The sequence below is a fragment of the Aythya marila genome, assembly GCF_965140915.1.
Source record: "Aythya marila genome assembly, chromosome: 8".
Classification (NCBI taxonomy): domain Eukaryota; kingdom Metazoa; phylum Chordata; class Aves; order Anseriformes; family Anatidae; genus Aythya; species Aythya marila.
Window position 1 is genome coordinate 8,130,810 of NC_139049.1, and position 20,912 is coordinate 8,151,721.

At 36.3% G+C, this 20,912-nt stretch overlaps 1 protein-coding gene across 8 annotated transcripts in view; it reads left to right on the forward strand.

Moving 5' to 3' along the window:
• The window catches only part of KCNT2 (potassium sodium-activated channel subfamily T member 2), a 150,269-nt gene that overhangs the window by 114,400 nt on the left and 14,957 nt on the right, over positions 1-20,912 (forward strand). For 7 of the 8 annotated variants that reach the window (XM_082766176.1, XM_082766175.1, XM_082766177.1 and 4 more), the window contains 4 exons: positions 6,253-6,364; positions 15,683-15,784; positions 17,059-17,142; positions 18,577-18,705. In XM_082766176.1, coding sequence (XP_082622302.1) covers positions 6,253-6,364; positions 15,683-15,784; positions 17,059-17,142; positions 18,577-18,705 — 427 coding nt within the window. Of the gene's footprint in view, positions 1-6,252; positions 6,365-15,682; positions 15,785-17,058; positions 17,143-18,576; positions 18,706-20,130; positions 20,632-20,912 lie in introns of those variants that run through there. The other variant, XM_082766181.1, reaches the window with a different exon arrangement.

The window sequence follows — 20,912 nt, forward strand, 5'->3', positions numbered from 1 at the left end:
AGTATAGTAAATGGGCTAAGGAACCAGTTTTACGATGAAGAGATAAAAAATCCTGAGAACCACTCCTGATTAAAACCGCATATTCAATATATTGATTCAACAAGTACCTAAGGATACCAGTCACTTTAAACTGTGAAAGAGTTCTTAGTTGCTTAAAAAAAAACCCACAAACAAACAAACAAAAACAAAAAAAACCCTCACAAAACCATATGTGTATATAAGCACTATACAGCCAAGTATGAAACACCTTCTTGATATAGAGGGTTCAGTGTCATTCAACACTACTGCCCTTTTGTGTGTCCATTTAACACGGGAGAGAGATGCATAGAAGTCTCTTGAAACTGTCAGTTTCTGAGAACTAAGCACATGAAAACAAAAGTATTTTAACAGATTTATTTTAATACACCTGCAACTACATAGCTAAATGCTGTCAGCATTATTGCATGTGCTCAGAAGGAGCAAAATCAATGTTGCATAGGAAATTAGTTCTGACCTGTTTTAACTTTGAGCTTAGTTTTTGAATTTGTATCTGATTTTAGCATAGGTTTGTTTCATAATCATGCACAAATTAAAAATTAAAAATGAACTTGATCTGTGCAACATTCAGGTGTACTATTAACCATATCACATTAGAGTATCTCACTGAGACTTTGATATGCATCACTAAATTTTCCAGAAATACTTCTTACCCTAAAATATAAAACAGAAATATAAACTGAATAACAAAATTCAGTAAGGACTAATTGATTTTTCCACAGTTGTGTTCTACCTTGTCAAATGCTAAAAATAAATAAAAAAGAAATCGCAGTAACACCATAAATATCCAACTAGAACTTGGTGTATAATCATTCAGTTGTCTTGCACAATGCTTACAACTAGATAGCAGCTTTAACTCATGCATGAAACGTAAAATTCCAAGTATAGTTTAGTATGGTTCTAAGTCTGTCTTGTTCTTTTTGCAAACATCAAAATAAATATGTTATAAGAGTTAATATAACTTTTCTGAAAACTTTCTAAACTTTGTAAAGTATTATATTTTATATATTTTTTAAATTTTTATTTTTTTTTCCTAGAACACATGCAAAACATTCACTATACTTTATGTAATATCAGAGTTGAAGAAATAACTAAACTTCAAAAAGAAGCATAAAATAGTGGCATTTACCTGTTTTGCAGGATAAACTACCTAGAAGACAGAGACCAAGGCTGAATCTCATTGATTTGATTGACTCAAATCAACCGATCTCATTAAGAACTGTGGACAGGCCTGAAAAGATGTTGCAAGTGTGCTGTAATACTGTTTGGCCTAGGTTGCCATTTCTAATAAATGTGTTCTGACATTATTCCCTGATTTACATAAATTAATCTTGCTTTTCCAGAAGGGTTGTTTTCCCCCCTCAACTCCCTTTAGGAACTAGATGTATTGTTGACAAGGTTATTAGCACCTTTAAGGCTAGAAATTGTTCCATACCAATTAAAGTTGTGACACTAGCTTATCTGACTTAATTATAGTTAAAAGGAGTGAAGAAGTGTGACTCAGTCATACAGAATTATAAAGGACTTTTTTAATCCTTTAGACAGAAAAGAACTAAGGAAAAATTACAAAAATAAAAGTACAAGGAGAAATTACTAGTTTGGGGCTGTGTCCTAGAGATGCTTTTCACTTCTTGCTGTAAAATTAGCCACCAACCATTGAGTTCCTATTGATAGCCACAAGTGTACCTGAGAAAAATAGGTTTCTAGCACAGATTCTCTGCCTAAGGAAAGAGCATTTATATTTACTTTATATTAATGGATTTAAATGTTGGTGTTTAGAAGTCCTGTTTAAGTTCTTATAAGCTAGCATTCTGATGCCTATGTTTCAAATACTACAAGAAGTATAGCAGTATCTATATAATCTATAGCAGTACATCTAACAACTAAAAAGTTCAACTGGGATCTGGCAATCAACACCAAATGAGGTTCATCTATAAATGAGGTTATGATGGCATTACATACTTTATCATCTTGGCTCAGGAAAAAACTAAATGCATCTCTCACTTGTCTGATTCTCAAATACCATTTCAACAGCAACCCAGGTTTTCCATTAGACTGATCAAGGCTTTCTCCTCCCAGTCCAGCCATTTACTTTTACACACACACACACACACACATATATATATACACTTATAAGTGTGTATATATATATATAAGTATATATATAAGTATATATATAAGTATATATATATACACTTATATATATAAAAGTGTATATATATATATATATATATATATATATATATATATATATATATATATAAGTGTGTATATATATATATTATATATATATAAAACCAGAATGGAGTAGAGAAGAAGAATCTTGGCACAGAATTGGCCTGTTCTGGTGCTGAAAGCTTGCAGGCAGTGCCTTACACCAGGGACAAGAGGCAATCTGGCTTTGACAACCTGGAAAGTCTTTTCCCCTAATTCTGCTAGAGGGCACTCGAAGTATGAATTTTACCAATAGCAGGTTTGAAATAGATTTCCTAACCAAAGTCAGTTTTTACATCTTGGTGATGAACTAAATCAATTTTTAACAAATCTAGTAAATTGCAGATTTTCTGCTAGTTGTATAGATTTTATCATTAGATCAGGTGTTCAATTTACTGCTACTCTTAGTGCGAAATATTATACTGTTATTTGTCAAACCTGAATGCCTGTCCTTTAAACACAGCAGTACAAAACTTTTCAACCAGCAGAAGTTTCAGTAATTATTCACTATATGATGCAGAATTCATGCAAAAGAAATCAGGATTTAAAGAGGAAATTTATTCCTCAGAACTTTAAGAGATTTATTAAGCTCCTTAATAGATAAAAGTTCATACCTATAGAATATGACATTCTTAGGATTTTTACTTTTTAAACACATGATACATGTGCAGATGTATCACAGATGCATCTCAAGGGTATGGTTACTGTGTATTTAATCTGTGTATGCACTCTATTACTTAAGTGCTTTATCTTTAGTAGGATATAGCAGACTGTGTAACTACTGCACCACTGAGAGTTGGTATCAGTCTTACTGTAAAAGCTAAGAAGCTACAGAAATTCCTAAGTGTACACAATGCCTTTTAGGGTACAGTGCCCACAAATGGTCATCATTAAGTGATTCAGATTCTCACCCAGTTTGCCAGCTCCATTAACTTATCCTTATACAATCATTCAATATTTGGTTACTCGCAGGGATGTAAGTGCTAAAATAACAATGGTTAGCATTTCTATCATCACATGATCATTAAAAGTCTACTTTTTAGCTTCAACATACCTAGAAAACTATTGGAATAAGACATTAACACGCATACTGGTAGGTAGCTTTTGAAATGTATTTCCCCACATTTAGGCTCTACATGAATTAATATTTCAGTGAAGCTCCTCACACAAGACTGAAGGTAAAGACTAAAGACATGGAATTGATTTGACACTAACTTACTAAGTTCGGGTTCCAAGAAAACCACACAAAAACGGTTGATGAGCACCGTTTCTTATTGGTATAAGATGACAGAGTTAAAGCTTTGCGTCAAGGTCTGTTCAAGAAAGCAAAGGTCATATCTCACATCTTTGCAAGGGAACTCAACCACAGATTTCTCCGAGTTTGACAAATACTTCCCTGGAAGAGGAACTAGAACAGAGCAGCTTTTATTTTTTTTTTTTTAAACAGACAATTGCTCAAAAACTCCTTTTCATCGTGGAAGTGATTGTGTAGACGTATGAAGATACTGCCAGTGTATGAAGGCAGACAGATTTTAAATCACATTTTGTACAAAATCTAGAGGTCCTGGGAGAAGAAAGCTTGCATCTCAGTATCACTAACCACTACTCCTAGACAGGCTGAAGTAATGTGCTGACAGGAAATTCAGAGAGAACAAACACAAGATACTAAGCACAGGAAGGAATAGCCTTGTGAAGCATTGCAGGTTAGGGAGCAGCTCTGCTGGGAAGAATCTGAGGGGCTTGGCAGACAGCAAGCTGAGCATGGGCTGACAGCATGCTCTGGCAGCAAAGGCCAACACAACTGTAAGCCGATAGCATCTTGGGCTGTGTTAATAGGAGCATGGCCAGTAGATGGAGAGAAGCAATAATCCCCCTCTACTCAGCACACGTTAAACTGAACCTAGACACTGTATCCAATTTTCAAGCCTTGATACAGCAAAGACATGGATAAACTGGAGGAAGTTCAACAGGAGATCACTAAGGTGGTCACAGGCAGAAGCAGATGCCCTGTGAGAAGCTGAGAGAGCAGGATTTACTCAGCCTAGTGAACAGGGAGACAAACGGAGGATTTAACAGTCATCTTAGAACTTGAAAAAAAAGGAAGAATGTAAGCTGAGACAAGAGAGGCTCAAACTGGATGTACTGAAAACCTTTTCCCTCTTGAGGACAGGCAAACTATAGAACTAAACACACAGGGAAGCTGCGCAGCCTCTGTCCTTGGAGGTTTTCAAGACCTGACTGGAAAAAGCCCTGAGCAACCGGGTCCGAACTCATAGCTACCCATGCTTTGAAGGAGGTGTTAGGCTAGAGGCTTCCTTGTAACATGAATTATCCTTCAATTTTTCTACAAACGACAGTTTTAAATTCAAAGTCACACCTGGAATACTGTGTCCAGTTCTGGACTCCGCAGTACAAGAGAGACATAGATACACTGGAGAGTCCAGCAAAGCACAAAGATGTTCAAGGGACTGAAACATCTCTCCTATGAGGAAAGGCTGGAGAGCTGGGACTGTTTAGCCTGAAGAAGAAAAAGCTCGGGGATGTCTCGATGCATACATTTTTACTGGGAGGATGACTGCAACAGGTTCAGCAGAGGGGTTGTGGACTCTTCCTCTTCAAAGATACTCAAAATCCATCTGGACACAGTCTTAGATGCTACAATATTCTCAATAATGCTTGCAAATCTTTGCTGTTTGCTATCTGTAGACCATCTGTTTGTATTCACCTATCAGTGACATTTTTTTTTTAAATAAAAAACACTCCTTCATGATTGACTCATTTGGGAGAACATACTTTACAATAGTGAATCACTGGCACTGAGAACTAGAGAAAGTCAGGCAGTAGTTGCCACTTAGAATTTGCTGATTCCAAAAGTAACATCCACAATACTCCAACCCATGGCGAGTAGCAAACAATGGCTTTATTCCCCATGATAGCACCTGAGTTTCTTAGTGACCTGTAATCATTTTATCCCAGGATAAAGAGTATTTTCTAGGTTTCTTTGTATAGTGAGGGGAAATAAAAACATGCCAATCATTCTGGAATGATCTGATAACAAAGAAGGAAGCTTAAGTGATCGTAAAGCAATAAAATGTAACAGATTATTTTTATCTGAACAAAACAGAGGCCAGGATGTTTTAGTCATTAATATTACAATTTTCTACTATCATATGTAAATAAATACTTTCAGGATCAGAAGAGATTACAAATACATGTCTCATTTTCTTAAGAGATTAATTTACAGAGGAAATAAATAATGAGTTCTAGTCCAAATAGCGTAGCCTTTGCATAGGGTAACCTTCAAATCTTTTTCCTTGTGAGATAGCTGAGGTTTGGGTCTTCAGAGTCAGCTTCATGAAAATCTCTTATTCAGCCAGGTCAGAGTTAAATTTCCTTCACTGTTTTTTGTTATTGAAAGTCTGAAATAGTGTTAACTTTGAAATATTTACACATGCAAAATATTTGTGAGAACACAGATATACATAAACATACATTTGCTCAGCAATTTTAAGTTCCTACAGTCCCAAGAAGTGCTAATTCTAGTCCAGATTACTCAGTCTGTAGACACAGACCATATAAACAGAACTAAAAATAAAAAGGAAATAGTACATAAGCTAGCTGTAATCAAATGGTATAGTTTACATACAACTGGATACCAAGAAAAGGCTAAATAGTTCTGCATTTTTTATTTCCTACAGATTTCTGTAATTTTAAAAATAATTAAATAAAAGCTCTGGTAATTAAGTAGTTCCTTTCTAGCATTTAAATAGAATGTAAGCTTGACCTTCAAATGTACATTTGCTTCTTTGTGAATTCTACAGAGAGTATTTGTAGAAGTTCCCTCTGCTATTATAACAGCTTTTCATTGTACCAAAAAAGGTGCAGTTTTCATGCACTTAATAAAAACATGGACATAAACACAAATCATAGCATTATATAGAGCCTTACACTTGTGATTTGTTGTAATTAGAGCTATAACTGTAACGTTCTTTTAAAATACAGGTTGTTCTCAAGCCTAAGCATTATCACAGAACTAACTCACCCAGCCAATATGAGATTCATGCAGTTCAGAGCCAAAGACTGCTATTCTCTTGCTCTATCCAAATTGGAAAAGGTAAGGAGATTTGCCCTTCTCCCCCTCCACCCCCAATGTAAATATTACTGTTTGAATACATTTTCTTATTTTTTCTTTCAAACAATTATTCAAGAACAAGTGGAAACAGTGAAATTATTTTATGGTTGTAGCAGCAACGTAAAAGCAAGACAAACAGTATCACGATACCGGTTTGCAAATACAGATCTCTCTTCAGTCACCTTCTCCCTAGTCCCATTTGCTATTAATCTAGGTATTATTGCTAGGTTTTCTCACATAGCCTCCTGTTCTCATCACCTCATGAATCTTAGTTATCTTGGCAAATTTGAATTCATGCTGAAATCGTTTTCATTATACAGAAATGAACATATGACTTCCATTTCCTAGCTGTACAATATAGTCCTAGATTCTGGGAGTAAATTTCAGATTTCAAGTATTTTCCCTATTCACTACATGATGTTGACATAGTGTTGACATGTGTTCACAAATTAATGTAAAAAAAACATTTAGTAGAAGCTTATCTTCACAGGCCAGCTCCAAGTTTCTTACATGGGAATGGAATTGTGTAAACTCAGCCTGCCTAGAGGCGATGGCCTAAGTTTTATAAGAATCAACCTTTAACTCAGTTGACTATCAAGTTACATTTTGATCACAAATACATGGGTGATGTTTTGTGATTTGTCAGCCTTTGCCTGAAAGAGAAGGAAGGCTTCATCTCATTTAGATGGTATTCTGATTTGCACTTAAAAGGAGAACAACGAAGAAGCTAGACAAAAATTGTTACGGATAGAGGAGCAGTTTGCATTAGGAGGCATGTTTTTCATTCGTATTATGCCACTCCCACTATCCCTAAAGATTTTTACCTGTGACTCCTGCATTTTACGACTCCCTTTCCTCTATGGTAATTGCAGGACAAATAAGCTGGAACAGCACACCAGAAGGCTGTTCTGCCATTCAGCAAGACCTGGACAGGCTGGAGAGATGGGTAGGAGGAAACCAAATGAGGTTTAATAAGAGCAAGTGTAGAGTTCTGCACCTGGGAAGGAACAACCCGAAGTGTCAGTACAGACTGGGGGACGGCCTGCTGGAGAAGAGCTCTGAGGAGAAGGACCTGGGGGTCCTGGTGGACAACAGGTTGACCATGAGCCGGCAGTGTGCCCTCATGGCCAAGAGGGCCAATGGGATCCTGGCGTGCATTAAAAGGAGCATAGCCATCAGGTCAAGGGAGGTGATCCTCGCCCTCTACTCTGCCCTGGTCAGGCCTCACCTGGAGTACTGTGTCCAGTTCTGGACTCCCCAGTACAAGAAAGACAGGGATCTCCTGGAAAGAGTCCAGCGGAGGGCCACAAAGATGATACGGGGCCTGGAGCATCTTCCTTATGAAGAAAGGCTGAGAGACCTGGGTCTGCTCAGCCTGGAGAAAAGCAGACTGAGAGGGGATCTCATCAATGTGTATAAATACTTGAGGTGTGGGAGACAGAGGGATTTGGCCAACCTCTTTTCAGTGGTTTGCAGGGACAGGACAAGGAGTAATTGTCACGAGATAGAGCACATGAAGTTCCGCATCGACACATGAAAGAACTTCTTCACAGTAAGGGTGACAGAGCACTGGAACAGGCTGCCCAGGGAGGTTATAGAGTCTCCTTCTCTGGAGATATTTAAGGCCCATTGGATGCCTACTTGGGCAGCCTGCTCTAAGGAAGCTGCTTTGGCAGGGGGGTTGGACCCGATAATCTCCTGAGGTCCCTTCCAACCCCTTCAATTCTGTGATTCTGTAACTGGCTGGAATCATGCACTGGCAATTTAGAGTATCCACTGTCAACAGCTGAAAGACCTTCAATACAGTGTTTCACCTACTGCAAAATTATTTTTTAAAATACTCCCTTAATCCATACAACTTAATGACATGGGGAAGAAAGAATAGGAATAACTTTTTTTTTTTTCCCCTCAGTATATAGTATCTACAGTTGCTTCTGGACTATTCAATGGATGGTTAACGTATCAATTCCAATGCAATGAAACCAAGATTTTAATCTCATTTCTCTCTCTTGCCTTATACAAGCTCCCTTTTTTACCCAGCACAGATACTGAAAATAATTAGAAATATTATAACTTATGTAATTTTATTTATTGCACAAATGCAAAGTTGTGGGCATAGGTTGGAAGCTGAACAGTTAACTTATTTCCTATCCAAACCATTCTATGCTGAAATAGCAGTAGATAATTTACCTTAAAAGAACATTTTCTTTATTGCGATTGAAGTTGTCTGCTGTTGATATTTCCCATTCATTCCATCTTAATGTTTGCAGGGAACACTTCACAGGTGGTGCTGGAGTTCATTAAGTGTTCCAGAACTCCCTCATGCAAAATCAAAGACAATTAAGAACTTGAGTAAAAATTATCTAATGCAGTCAAATGTACAGTCGATGATTATTTCTGCATTAAGCATCCCATTTTCAGAAAGACTTCAAAAGTCAGACTAGTTGTCTTCAGATAGCACTCAAACAAGCATGCAAGATTTACTTTTCAACCTAATGGGCTATGGAAGAAAGATACACATCTTGTGTAGATGTGAAGTCCATCTGCTGTTACAGCTGCAACTTTCCTCATTTTAAAAATAAATAGATCTGGACACCAATCTCAGCACTGACATAAGAGAAAGTAGTGGTCCTTTTATACAGCAGAGAAAAGGAAAACATAGTACTCACAGTTTAAACTTAGAACTTAGTTCTCCATTTGTCTTCGATAAGAAAAAAATGAAGTAAATGTTCCTGCTTTCTTGAAAAATGTTTAGAATACCTTGGATAAAATTCAGACTTTATTTTTTTATGATTTTTTTTTTTTTTTACTATTTTGTAAGTAAATATTGCAGGTGTCGACAGAAGGATAAAATCTCTGAAGTGATCATTTTAAAATATGTGCATATATCTTTTCATCACACCAACACTGATTTCATACCTTCAAAGAGATAAGTATATATATATATTAGGTAAGCAGAAATCTGCCTTAAACATCCTAGCATATTTGCTATGACACATAAAAGTACGTTGCTTTTTTCAACTTCAGTTAAGGATAGAATCACAGAATCATCTAGGTTGGAAGAGACCTCCAAGACCACCTAGTCCAACCTCTGACCTAACACTAACAAGTCCTCCACTATGGCAAATGGTCTCCATTTGTTATTAATACTGATCAGGTTTTAAAACAGATTTGAAGTAACATTAAACAATAGCAAACAGGAATTAAATGTGAGTAATAAAAATATTGATTGGTGCCTCTTAAATGGTATAAATCTATCAGTTGAAGTGGATCTCTAATGATTTAGATCAGCTATAGCTCTGACTGATACCATATACATAATTTGCATGCACATTTTGTTGTTGAACTGACAGATCTATAGAAAGCTTTTTCATATCTTCAACAAAAATGAATCTGTTCTTGCCAAAACAGTAGGACAGAAGCCATTAAGAACATAGTCCAAAATATTGTAATCTATTCCAAAGGTGAAGCGATATTGATCCAAAATCCCTTATGTCAAGAAAGAGACCGTAAAGAGGCTTCCATACCCAGATTTAAGTCATATCTCACATGGGCAACAACCAGCATTTACCAAAACTAGCCGTGCACTTACGTTTTCTCTGTAATAAGCCACTAAACATCATCACGTTTATATGTTCTTGGATAACTCCAAAACTGTGTTTCACATTATATCCTTATACATTCCATACAGCAAATTTGCATTGTTCGTACATACCAGTTAGATAGCAGTTTCACATTACTGTCTAAATTGGTGTAGAATATATTAAATGAAGATGGGCCCTACATCTCTTTCAACCACTGAAAGATATTCAAAACAAAGCTTCAGGTTACTTTGTAGTTGGTATTTTACAAGTTACATTTGAGACTAAAACCAAAATATCAGAGCCTTGATTTCTTCACTAGAAGCTACATGTATAAGGTCAAGATTTCACATGCAACTCCTTACATCACATACCCATACCTCACACTCTGGCCTGGAGCTGAAAGACATTTCCCATCCCCTAACAAGGAGGTGCAGCACAGCCCTGGTGCCATGAAACCACTGTGACAAGCTCATTCATGTTTACATTAGCACAGCTTAGAATATCCTTGTGTGAACTGCATCCTGACTAGAAAGAACATAACAGCATTGACTGCTATGAAGGACTATGTGTTTATTTATTAATAGTAAAAAAAATAAAAATAAAATAAAATCGTGATAATAAGAGAGGAAAGAAGGAAATAAAATTAAAACATTATGAACTTGACCTGAGCAAATATAGTCTAGTATTCTGACAACAAGCAAACCCCAAAGGAAATAATTAATTGAAAATTAAATAGCCTTCATGAAGAAGGCATGGCAAACGCTAGGAACTTCCCAAAACCAGAAGGGTATTACTGTTTTCAAAGCAATAACAAGTGTAATTCTGAACTTCACATGAGCAAAGCCACAACCATAAGGAGAACACTGAGAATGAAGTTGTAATAAATGGCTTAGTCTTCAAAATATGACTATAATCAAAGTTTACCATTTATTAAAGGAATAGAGGTAAGCAAACAGTGCAGTGTGTGCCGGGTCTCTGCTCCACCAAGACGCACACCAGTTACATCAAGCAGCTGATTTTTATGCTCCTAGGCTGATACATATTCATTACTACTTCTAAAAAAAACAGGGTTATTATAGTTTCCGCAATCCAAACCCTCCTACTGGAGCATGCGTATCAGTCTCCGGTGGTCCCTCTGGGGGTCTCTTGTGCTGAAGGCTCATAGTCTTCCTCCCTCTTGTCCTTCTCCATTGTCCAACTTGGCTGTATGTCAGAGACTTGTGCAGCGTCCCCTGCAAGCTTTGTCTTTTAGTCGTTCTTCAGCTCTCCCCGTCTCCTTAATCTCCTGGCCAGATATCAGAGACTTGCAATAGTCATAATAGTTTGCGGTTATACTGAACTCCCCCAGATATCAGAGACTTCAAGGAAAAGCCTACAAATACATTTCCCTTCAAGCTCTCCATTGACACGAACTGCTAAAACATTCCTTTGCAAGATACAAGAACTATATACATTAACCACTCTGTTTTTCCTAGACTTGTGGTTATACAAGGGTCTTTAGGACAGAAGGTCACATTCATCATAGCATGTGGTCCTAGCCTTGTTCCATACTGACACGAATCAGATGAACATATTTCACAAAGTAAATAACTCCATCTATTAATAACAGTCTTAAAATGTCACCTAAGAATGTGCAGTTCTGTTGGATGCACTCATGCCGTGATCTTTTCTACTTATGTTCCTAGAAACAATCTATACTTTAAGTAGTTGTAACCCCTTCCTCGTGAATTCCAAAAAAGTGTCAGGGAAGGAACTGCTGAGCATCACATGAAATAAAACAGCTGGGATATTCTGATACATTTTGGGGTTCTACATCTGCAGTATTATCTGGAAAACCAATGAGTCTGCAGGTAATAAAGAAAAACTTCAACACAGCATGCTTGAGTAAAAGTTGTATTTCTTAAAAATCTCATTTAAGCAAGAATAAAGAAAAAGCAAGCTTGTAATAAGAGAAGAAAGGAAACAATATAAGAAATGTAATATATATGGGAAAAATAAACTTCCAAGCTTTCATTTTTAAATAATCCAAACAGGACCTATGCATCTATCTTCAAAATTCTGTATACAAACAAATTATTCCCCCAAAATATATCTTTTACTTTATCCTATCTTTCTTAGCACAAAATCAGAATCTGCAACAATTTTATCTAAACAGATGGACAGATAAACACAATACCTCAGTCACGATGTGATGATAGTCACTTCACAGCCAGTAAAGTACATTATTTTTTTTTTGCACAGCCTATAACATACATTATTTTTGATTCATGCCATAAAATGTTATAGAATGGATGTAGTTTTAATTTTAAAGTATTTGTTGTAAAACAAATCTTATGTTTTCTGTAATTCACGCAGAGATTTTCATTCACAACAGCAATTAAAGAAAAGTATCTTCTACTTTGCACTAAAAGAAAAACATTCAAAAACATAAACTAAACTACAAAAGAACTACATAAGTTGTTTCTGTGGCTTACACCAGTAGGTGTAATGTTATGCTTTGCTAGGTAAAATTGCTCTTTGTACTCTGACACTGCTGCTTTCCTCAATTCTGTCTGAAATACACAACTTACTAGAAACACCCCTTTGCTGCTTGACCAGGGTATGTGAGCGCGTGTTTGCATACATGCAGTTCACATGGTGAAGAAAAATTATGAGTCACAGAGAAAGTTAATAAAAATACAGAGCATTGCTCCAACCACACAAACAAATAAAAAAAAATATTAGGAGAAAAACCAAAACCAGGCATGTTTTTTTTTTTTTCTTTCTGTGCAAGATAATAGTCCTCCTTTCCTTTGCTTACGTTGAAACCTCTGCTCAGTACTTGTTCCACAGAAGCAGCATAAATCTTAACAATAAACATGAATCATGAAGGGCAGATTTAACCTCTTGAATTTAAACACATTGAATTTATTAGCCATAACAATGTATGTGATATTTCTTTCTACTGATTCAAAAGGAGAAGCAAGTCAAACAGATGCTTTTGAAAGTATGTGCAAAAAAACAAACAATACGCTTATGTACCTGGACACCTGCTTCTCTGGTTTTTCATTTAAACTGCTTGTTTAAAATAACATCTCTGCTGTGCTTTTAGTGGTTACATTCTTCCAAAAGGAAAATGCAACTCAAATTGATACTGTAGTATCAAATAAAATTGATCTTATAATAGTCTTGCATTGTAAGGGTAACTACAAAAATTCATAAGTTCTTACACTCTTGAAAAAGTAAGTAATTTAAAGAACAGACAATATTTTACTAGATTTTTAAGCAGGTTATAGGTTTTGAGAAATACGTGCTCTACATAAACACCTCTAAATAGTGGTGGACAGGATAGTATTGACAGTTTTAGTTAATGGGCTTATACTATAAGCCCTATGTCACACTCATACTTAACAAATAAAAACAAAACAAAAGAGTGTAGGTTTTTTTTGTTTGTTTGTTTTTGTTTAAAAACGTTTTATGACATAAAAGCACTAAGAAAAGAGGATTGTGACCCTACAGAAAAAAGGAGTACAACATCCTTTCCATTTAGCTTTGGTTTGGATACCTGGTTATTTGTTTGTAGAGACTATGCACAATGTCCAGCATACTAAAGTGAGTTGACAAGTATGAGAACAAACCTAAGTTGAATAGTATGGAAATAGGATCTTTAGAAGGAAGGAAAGAAGTTGAACACATTAACTGCAAGTCTTTCAATGCAGATGGCTATGGTAGGCATACTAAGACATCTGCACGTAGAACAGAGGCCTGCTTATTAGCAATTTGCCATAACATGATTTTATTTTATTTTTTTTTTAATAGTAATGGGCCTGTACCTTTAGTCTTGACCTGTCTGATGATTAGGGAACAATTGTCTGTTTTGTGGAAAACTTACTTAGCTAGTCAGCAGGAATGCAGCTGACAGACTTGAAACAGACTTCAACCGTTAGCAGAGCAGTTAACGTGGCAAGGGTCAGAGAGGGAACCCAGAAGCTCTGTTCCAGGCAGGGTGGGACTGCACAACAACAGATGACACAGCAAGCCTTGGTCTTCCCCACTTCCTGCTGGGGAGTTATCTATAGCAAATCAGCAATCTCAACTCAGCCAGAGTTCTGGAGGCTAGTTTCCATCATTTAGGTAGTGCTTGGTATGGATGTACCTTGTGAATTAGCAACTGGTTATCGTGACTTAAGTCACTGGTAGCACTTTGTAAGATTCTGGATCCCTCTTTGAGCAACAAAAACTGCTAGTGAGAGATGCAGTCTGTTTGACAAAGTTAGTTTCTTTGCCAACCTTGTTAGGAATAAGTTGTGAGTTAATGAGTTGCATTGGTTTATCTGATGCTGTCAGGTGAGTGCTCAGGAAGAGTAGGAGATATGACTTTCTACAGTAATGCCATCATCTAAGCATACATTTTAATTTGCTAATGCTTGTTCCAGTCCATATCTCCAAGGAGGGAGGCTTTACAAGCTGTTTCACTGTTATCACCCTCACAGTAAAAATTTGTTTCCTTATGTTCAGAAAGAGCCATTTGTATTTCAGTTTGTGCCCATTGCCTCTTGTGCTGCCACTGAGCACCACTGAAAATGCCTCACTCCACCATCTTTGCATCCTCTCTTCAGATATTTGTACACGTTAATGAGATACACACAAACACCCTCACCACCTCCTCTGCCCCAAACCTTCTCTTCTCCAGGCTAAACAGTCCCAACTTTCTCAGCCTTTTCTCAGCCTTTCCTTACAGGAGAGATGCTCCAGTCCTTCATTGTTGTGCTTTGCTGGACTCTCCAGTATGTCTGTGCCTCTTTTCTACTAGTGAGCTCAGGATACCATATTCCAGGTGCGACCTCACCATTGCTGAGATGAGGTGCAGGATCACCTGCTTCAACCTGCTTGCACACTCCTCCCCAAGACACTATTAGCGTCGTTTAACTTGGTGTCCACCAGGACCCCCATGTTCTGTTCTGCAAAGCTACTTTTGAGCCTGTCAGCAGCAAGTATGTACTGGTGCATATATGTGATGGATGTGTGTCTCAATTACAAAATATAATACTTCTGTACTTTGAGAGCACATCTTATTCTTCATGACGTCTCTGAACCAAAAGCTTGATGCATTCTCTCTCCTTAAAACAGGAAGCTCATTTCCAACCTGTAGTTTCACTAATAACTAAAGGAATAAGAAGCACATTGGTGTGGTGTCTCTAGACATGAGTTGTGATATGAAAAAGGAATAACTGTAGTTATGTTCTTTGGCTTCCTTCCCTAGAAGTATCAGATCAAGAAGTTTCTGCCCTAGTCCACATATGATCTCCTCTCACATTCTCTGAAATACTATTTCTTCCCTTTTGAATAAGGTTCTGTTCATGCTTCATGTTCACTTCCCTAGTAGACTTTTTGGATCTTAACAAGAGTTCACTGTCAGCATAAAGAAATTTGGATCAAGAATAACAAGAATTTTGCTTTAAGCACAGTTGAAATCCTACAATCTTTGTTTAAAATGATCTGGTAGAAAGTCCCTGTGCAACTGCAGATGTGAAGATTGAAACAATATATGCATTAAACAAAATCTTTCAACTTGAAAAACTAAGTATTGAATGCAGGTGCTACATATTTGTGGAAACTACAATTCTGGGTAAAGGGATTTTATACGTTTGGTCTCTTTCAAGGTAATATCAGTTTGATATTATAATCCTTCTAAAAGCAGCACTAAAATTATTTTTTGTTATTAATTTCTATACAGAAAGAGCGGGAGAAGGGATCTAATTTGGCATTTATGTTTCGACTGCCTTTTGCTGCTGGCAGGGTTTTCAGCATCAGTATGTTGGACACACTGCTATATCAGGTATTGTGCCTAATTGTCTTCTGTCAACATAGATAATATGCATTCTAACCACCTGTTTTATTGTATGTAATTGTCAGATGACCCTGTTTTCCTACATGTAAGCCATTAACGTAGGTGTCTGTGCCACGAGCCAAAGACAGATCAGTGGAGCATGTTCCATGTGACCTCGCTATTACAGTAATCAACCCCTCAAATTGCCCTCTCATTGAATGAATTCTGCTTCTAAACAATACAATACTTGCTATGAAACTCTTAAGAGTCTGGTGAGATGGATAATTTTGATTCAAACGGTATAAAATACACATCATACAGGCTATTAATGCTTGTATTCTGCAACAAAAAGTCAGTGCCCATTCCCACAAAGTAGCAGGTCTAACCACAAAAATCAACAGAAATATTTGCATGAGTAATTTACCAGCCATCTTACCAGGCAGCCTCTTCTTACTCTTGTCAACTAGACCTCCATATGACCAGACATCACACTTTAAAGCCAAAAAACAACTAGCTGCAAGTTGTGTTCCAAGAAGGAAAGATAACCTGCCTCCAATGCTGCCCTGCTATACCCAAGAGGTGGCAACGAACAGTTTGCAGAGCACACAATGGCCTCTAATTCCAGCAGCCCAACTGATAAGGAGGAGAAACGTTAATACGTTTTAGTTGATCTAATGTCTGTTCCTGGTCTTTGCCTTCACTTCTACATTTAGTTTGCTTAGTCATATCTAATTTCCACCTTTCTGCCAAACAGCAAAACACTTTGTTAAAGCAACAAACCTAACCTGAGAGAAGGCAGATCTACTTTAAACATTAGCTGGGTCAGCAAAGGCAAATGGCTCCAGTTTCAATTAAAATAATAGCAGTCTCACCTTGGCATTATCCACTACGCAGTACTGCAGCTCCATCTAACATAAGACAGCATTTCATCTGCACTGAACATAGCTATTTTAATTTTGTAATCAACAAAGCTAACATCTGACTTCCACTGATATTACATCTACATGCACCTTAGTTTTCAGGCTTCCTCATTATACCTTACTCTCCCTGAATCTTTTTGTACACGAATGCAGAACCAAAAAACTTTTTTTTTTCCCCTGTCAGTAGATGCATAAAGAAATAGCTATTTCTACAATGATTAAGATATCTAAAAGATGAAGAGATTGATTTTAAATGTGGATGTGCAATGTGTTTAGAATTCACACTTAGCACATAAGGTTACCTGCTCATCTGTTCATTGAAGTTTTCTTTCTTCTCTGTCTCTCCTGCTGAAAATCTTGCAGTCATTTGTGAAAGATTATATGATTTCTATCACAAGACTTCTGCTGGGACTTGATACCACACCAGGATCTGGGTTTCTTTGCTCTGTAAGTTGTTTTTTTTCTTTAAAGATAAATTATTGTTATTACAGAATAACAAAAAATATTCTGTATTGTCTGCAAAACACCTCTACTTTCTTTGTAGAGCAGTTTCTTTTGTGAAAGTCCAAGAAAGGCCATCTGTTTCTGTTTTCACTGGGGAGAAGACAGGAAAAATGGGTAGAAAATGTGTCTGTTTTTAGTTACCTCCAAAGCAAAAAACATTCCCTATCCCCAAAACCCACAACCCATTCTATAATGCATGAAAGAAAACAGGCAAGACAGGAAAACACACAAGTGCAAGTTTTGCTGTTGTTTTTGCCCCCCCCCCCCCTTATTTTTTTTTTTTTTAACGTAGATGGCAGTTCAGCAACCAATTTTAATAACCAAATATATCAAAAATAGGAAACTCTACCTGTCTGTAGAGCCTAGCTAGCACTTACACACAATGCTGTTTGACAATACCTATTTCCATCATAGGTAACGAAGGGAAAAATTGGACTTCATATAAATATATATCTACACACATACCTAAACTGAAGTAATTTAGTATATGTCATTGATGTTCAAATCATCTTGTTCATGTGTCTCTATATTCCCTATGCAGAGTTAAAAATATTTAAGTGGGTTACTCCACCCAACTTTGTTTTCTCCCACACCAAGGTAGCAAACATAGGTGAGTTTTCTAGTTTCTTTCTGGGAAAATATAAAGAATTGCAGGCTGTTGCTCTCAAAACTAAAGTTATCTTTGCTCTGATCAACATTGGCTGAAGAAGCTTGTTTTTTAAAAGAAGCACTTCAGTGTTTGTTGGCCAATCAGTAAGCTTTGTTACAGTGGAGTGCCAGTTAGTTTAATCTTTCACAAGGGACTCATAAATATCTTGAAATAAAGTTTTTGAAGTCATGAAATATTTGAAATTAATGTAGTAAATTTTTCAACCATTTACGCTTAGTGTATTGCTTTCTCCACCTTCTTTCTCCCCAAATACTGAGCTTGCTGTCTTAAAGAACAGTTATCTGGCAGCATTCAAAATATTTGCTTGTTCTACAGCCTGTCCATCAACAGGTTCTTACTACCGCTGATACGTAGTTCATTCTTTTTATATTTATTATTCTTTTTATATTTTACTCAGATAATGAACACTGGATGAGGGATACCATATAAGTTTAAATAATTTTAAAGCATTTTAAATGACGATAATTTTAAAGATAGAAGTAATTCCTAAATGACTGAACCACTTGCACCACAATGTCTACCAAAGAACAAAGGAACAGTGTCTACAAACTTGACAGAAATTTCAAATTTATTGTGAATGAAAGGTGCAACTCTACAATAAGATAATTACCAGCTAGCATTTAGTTTTCATTTTTTCTCAAGAGTATTATAATGAACAAGTTATAAGTCATCATGACTTAAAGTTTTCCTTCCTATTGTTTGTTCAGATGAAAATCACAGAAGAGGATCTGTGGATTAGGACATATGCCAGACTATATCAGAAACTTTGTTCTTCTACAGGAGACATTCCAATTGGAATCTATAGGACAGAATCTCAAAAGCTTACAACATCTGAGGTACGTCACTTTACTATACTTTGGAGTTGGTTACAGAGTATACAAGATTCTTTTTTTTTTTTTTTTTTTTATGGTCTTCATAAAAATTGGAACAACTTATTTAAAGAATATTGGGGGTGCCATGTATGCAAATGCACTTAATTCTAACCCACTAAGGCCTCCCTCCGCTGGCATGTATACAGTCAGATTAACACAAGGCCCAGACCACATGAATATCAGACCCAGTCTACATACAGATTTTCATTCCTATGCTCATCTATGAATTGACTAACTAAAGAGCAAATGCAGCTCAGGAACAGGTAGATTTAGGCTGAACTTGCATGTAACGACTAACAGCAATATCTATAACAAACTGTATGACCAGGTTCTGTATCAGGTGCAATAAGAATGTCAACACTCTAACCCAAACAGGTAGCATTTCAGTATTCACATGAATTTGTAACTAGAAATGAACTAGAGAATAAAATTGTTATTAAAAATATAATGGTATTTCTTTAACCTTGGCTGTTGTTATTTCTGTATATGTCTGCCATATAAATATATATTTCTCCCTGTGTGTGCACATACACACACAAACATATCAAAATTGATACTCTCTTTCCTGACTATTTAACATACGTGCTGTAGTGACGTACTACATCATTCATTTTCATTTTTTGTTTGTGCAGCTTCCATATCTCTTATCCATAAGCCATTTATTTACATGAGCATTAATACTGCCATCTCATTAAACCATGATTCAAATATGGTTCTACTTTGCAACAAAATTTTTCTGCTTCTGAAATACAGTCTCAGTTTACAGATTTCCAATATAGACAATTTATATTCTTTTCTGCGGTAAGGTTATAAAACATTAAGCCATTTAACTACAGGCTTTATCTTGAAGCAAGTACAAACATTAAAGTTAACTTAAAAATAAGGGTTACAAGAGGCTATGCAAGATGCCAAGTTGACTAGTGATTCTTTGTGGAGCACCAATACTACTCCACATGGCTTCTACAGCCTAGCTGGCATGCACTGCATTTGCAATAATGTCAGATGACTTTAAATTTAGCAGCATTAACACAATCCATCAAAATCCCTTTGAGAGGGATTTTGTAGGCAAAATCACTGCCATCGCTGCTAATATGAAAAAAAAAGTTGTCATAGCTTTTATCACAGCAAAGGACATGGCAAACTAAGAATTAATTAAACACAGATAAACTTTCAAAGGCTTTACTAAAAAACAAGATTTAAGTCAGTCAGTTAAACTCACAATTTTACTGTAACATGAGGAACCTTTGAAGCCTGTACTTTAGTGCTTGAATACCTGATCAGATCAGGCCCAGATTTTCTGGGGAGGACAGAAGCAATTAAAAACCAAACAAAACAACAAAACAACAACAACAACAACAACAACAAACTCCTTCTATTACTTCCTGCCAGGTTTCATTGGTAGTCTCCTGAAGAGTTTGATAAATCAGGCAGAGGAAGAATTGGAAAAGATAAAGACATCTAGTTAAATTCCCAAGTTGTTATGTACTGGATTCAAGTGGAAGAGTGGTACTGTCTTTGTTCATTAAATTAAAAACATTTATTAACCTTTTTAAAAAGCTCCAGAATCAGAATGCAAACCCCAAGAAGTATTTCCCACATATACATACTCCAACAGTTTCTTGTTCAGTGGGTGAACATTCATGAAAACCTTACCCTTCTACAGAGGCATGGGAGCCTTTCCTAACCTAGCTCTTCCCCAGAATATGTAGAAGCATCACACCTGGCTCTGCTTCTGTGGTGAACTGAGAAATTCTGAAATCTGTAGTCTTTCTGGAGAGCTATTCCATTATTAAAGTAATTGCCAACTAATTTAAGAAATAGTGTGAACTATCATTTAGTTTTTCAATATATTAAACCAGAAAACAGCATTAAAATACTGTTTGATGAGGTCTTTAAAATGGAAGTTAGAGAAACTTGAATTACTTTTTTTTGTTTTGGAATGATGAATTTCTAGTCATAAATTGAAGGTTTCTAATGCAGAACCTCAAAAGTGTATATCAATTTCATTTTAAACAGACATAGAAAACTTAATTTGAATTAAGTATACCTTAGAGCAGGCAGTTAATTTTTAACTTGATTCACAAGAACAAAATATACAAATATTTCTATATGTACTAGTTCTCCTTTGAAACCTTTTTTGTACTATCCAAATAAGACACCCTCACTTCACT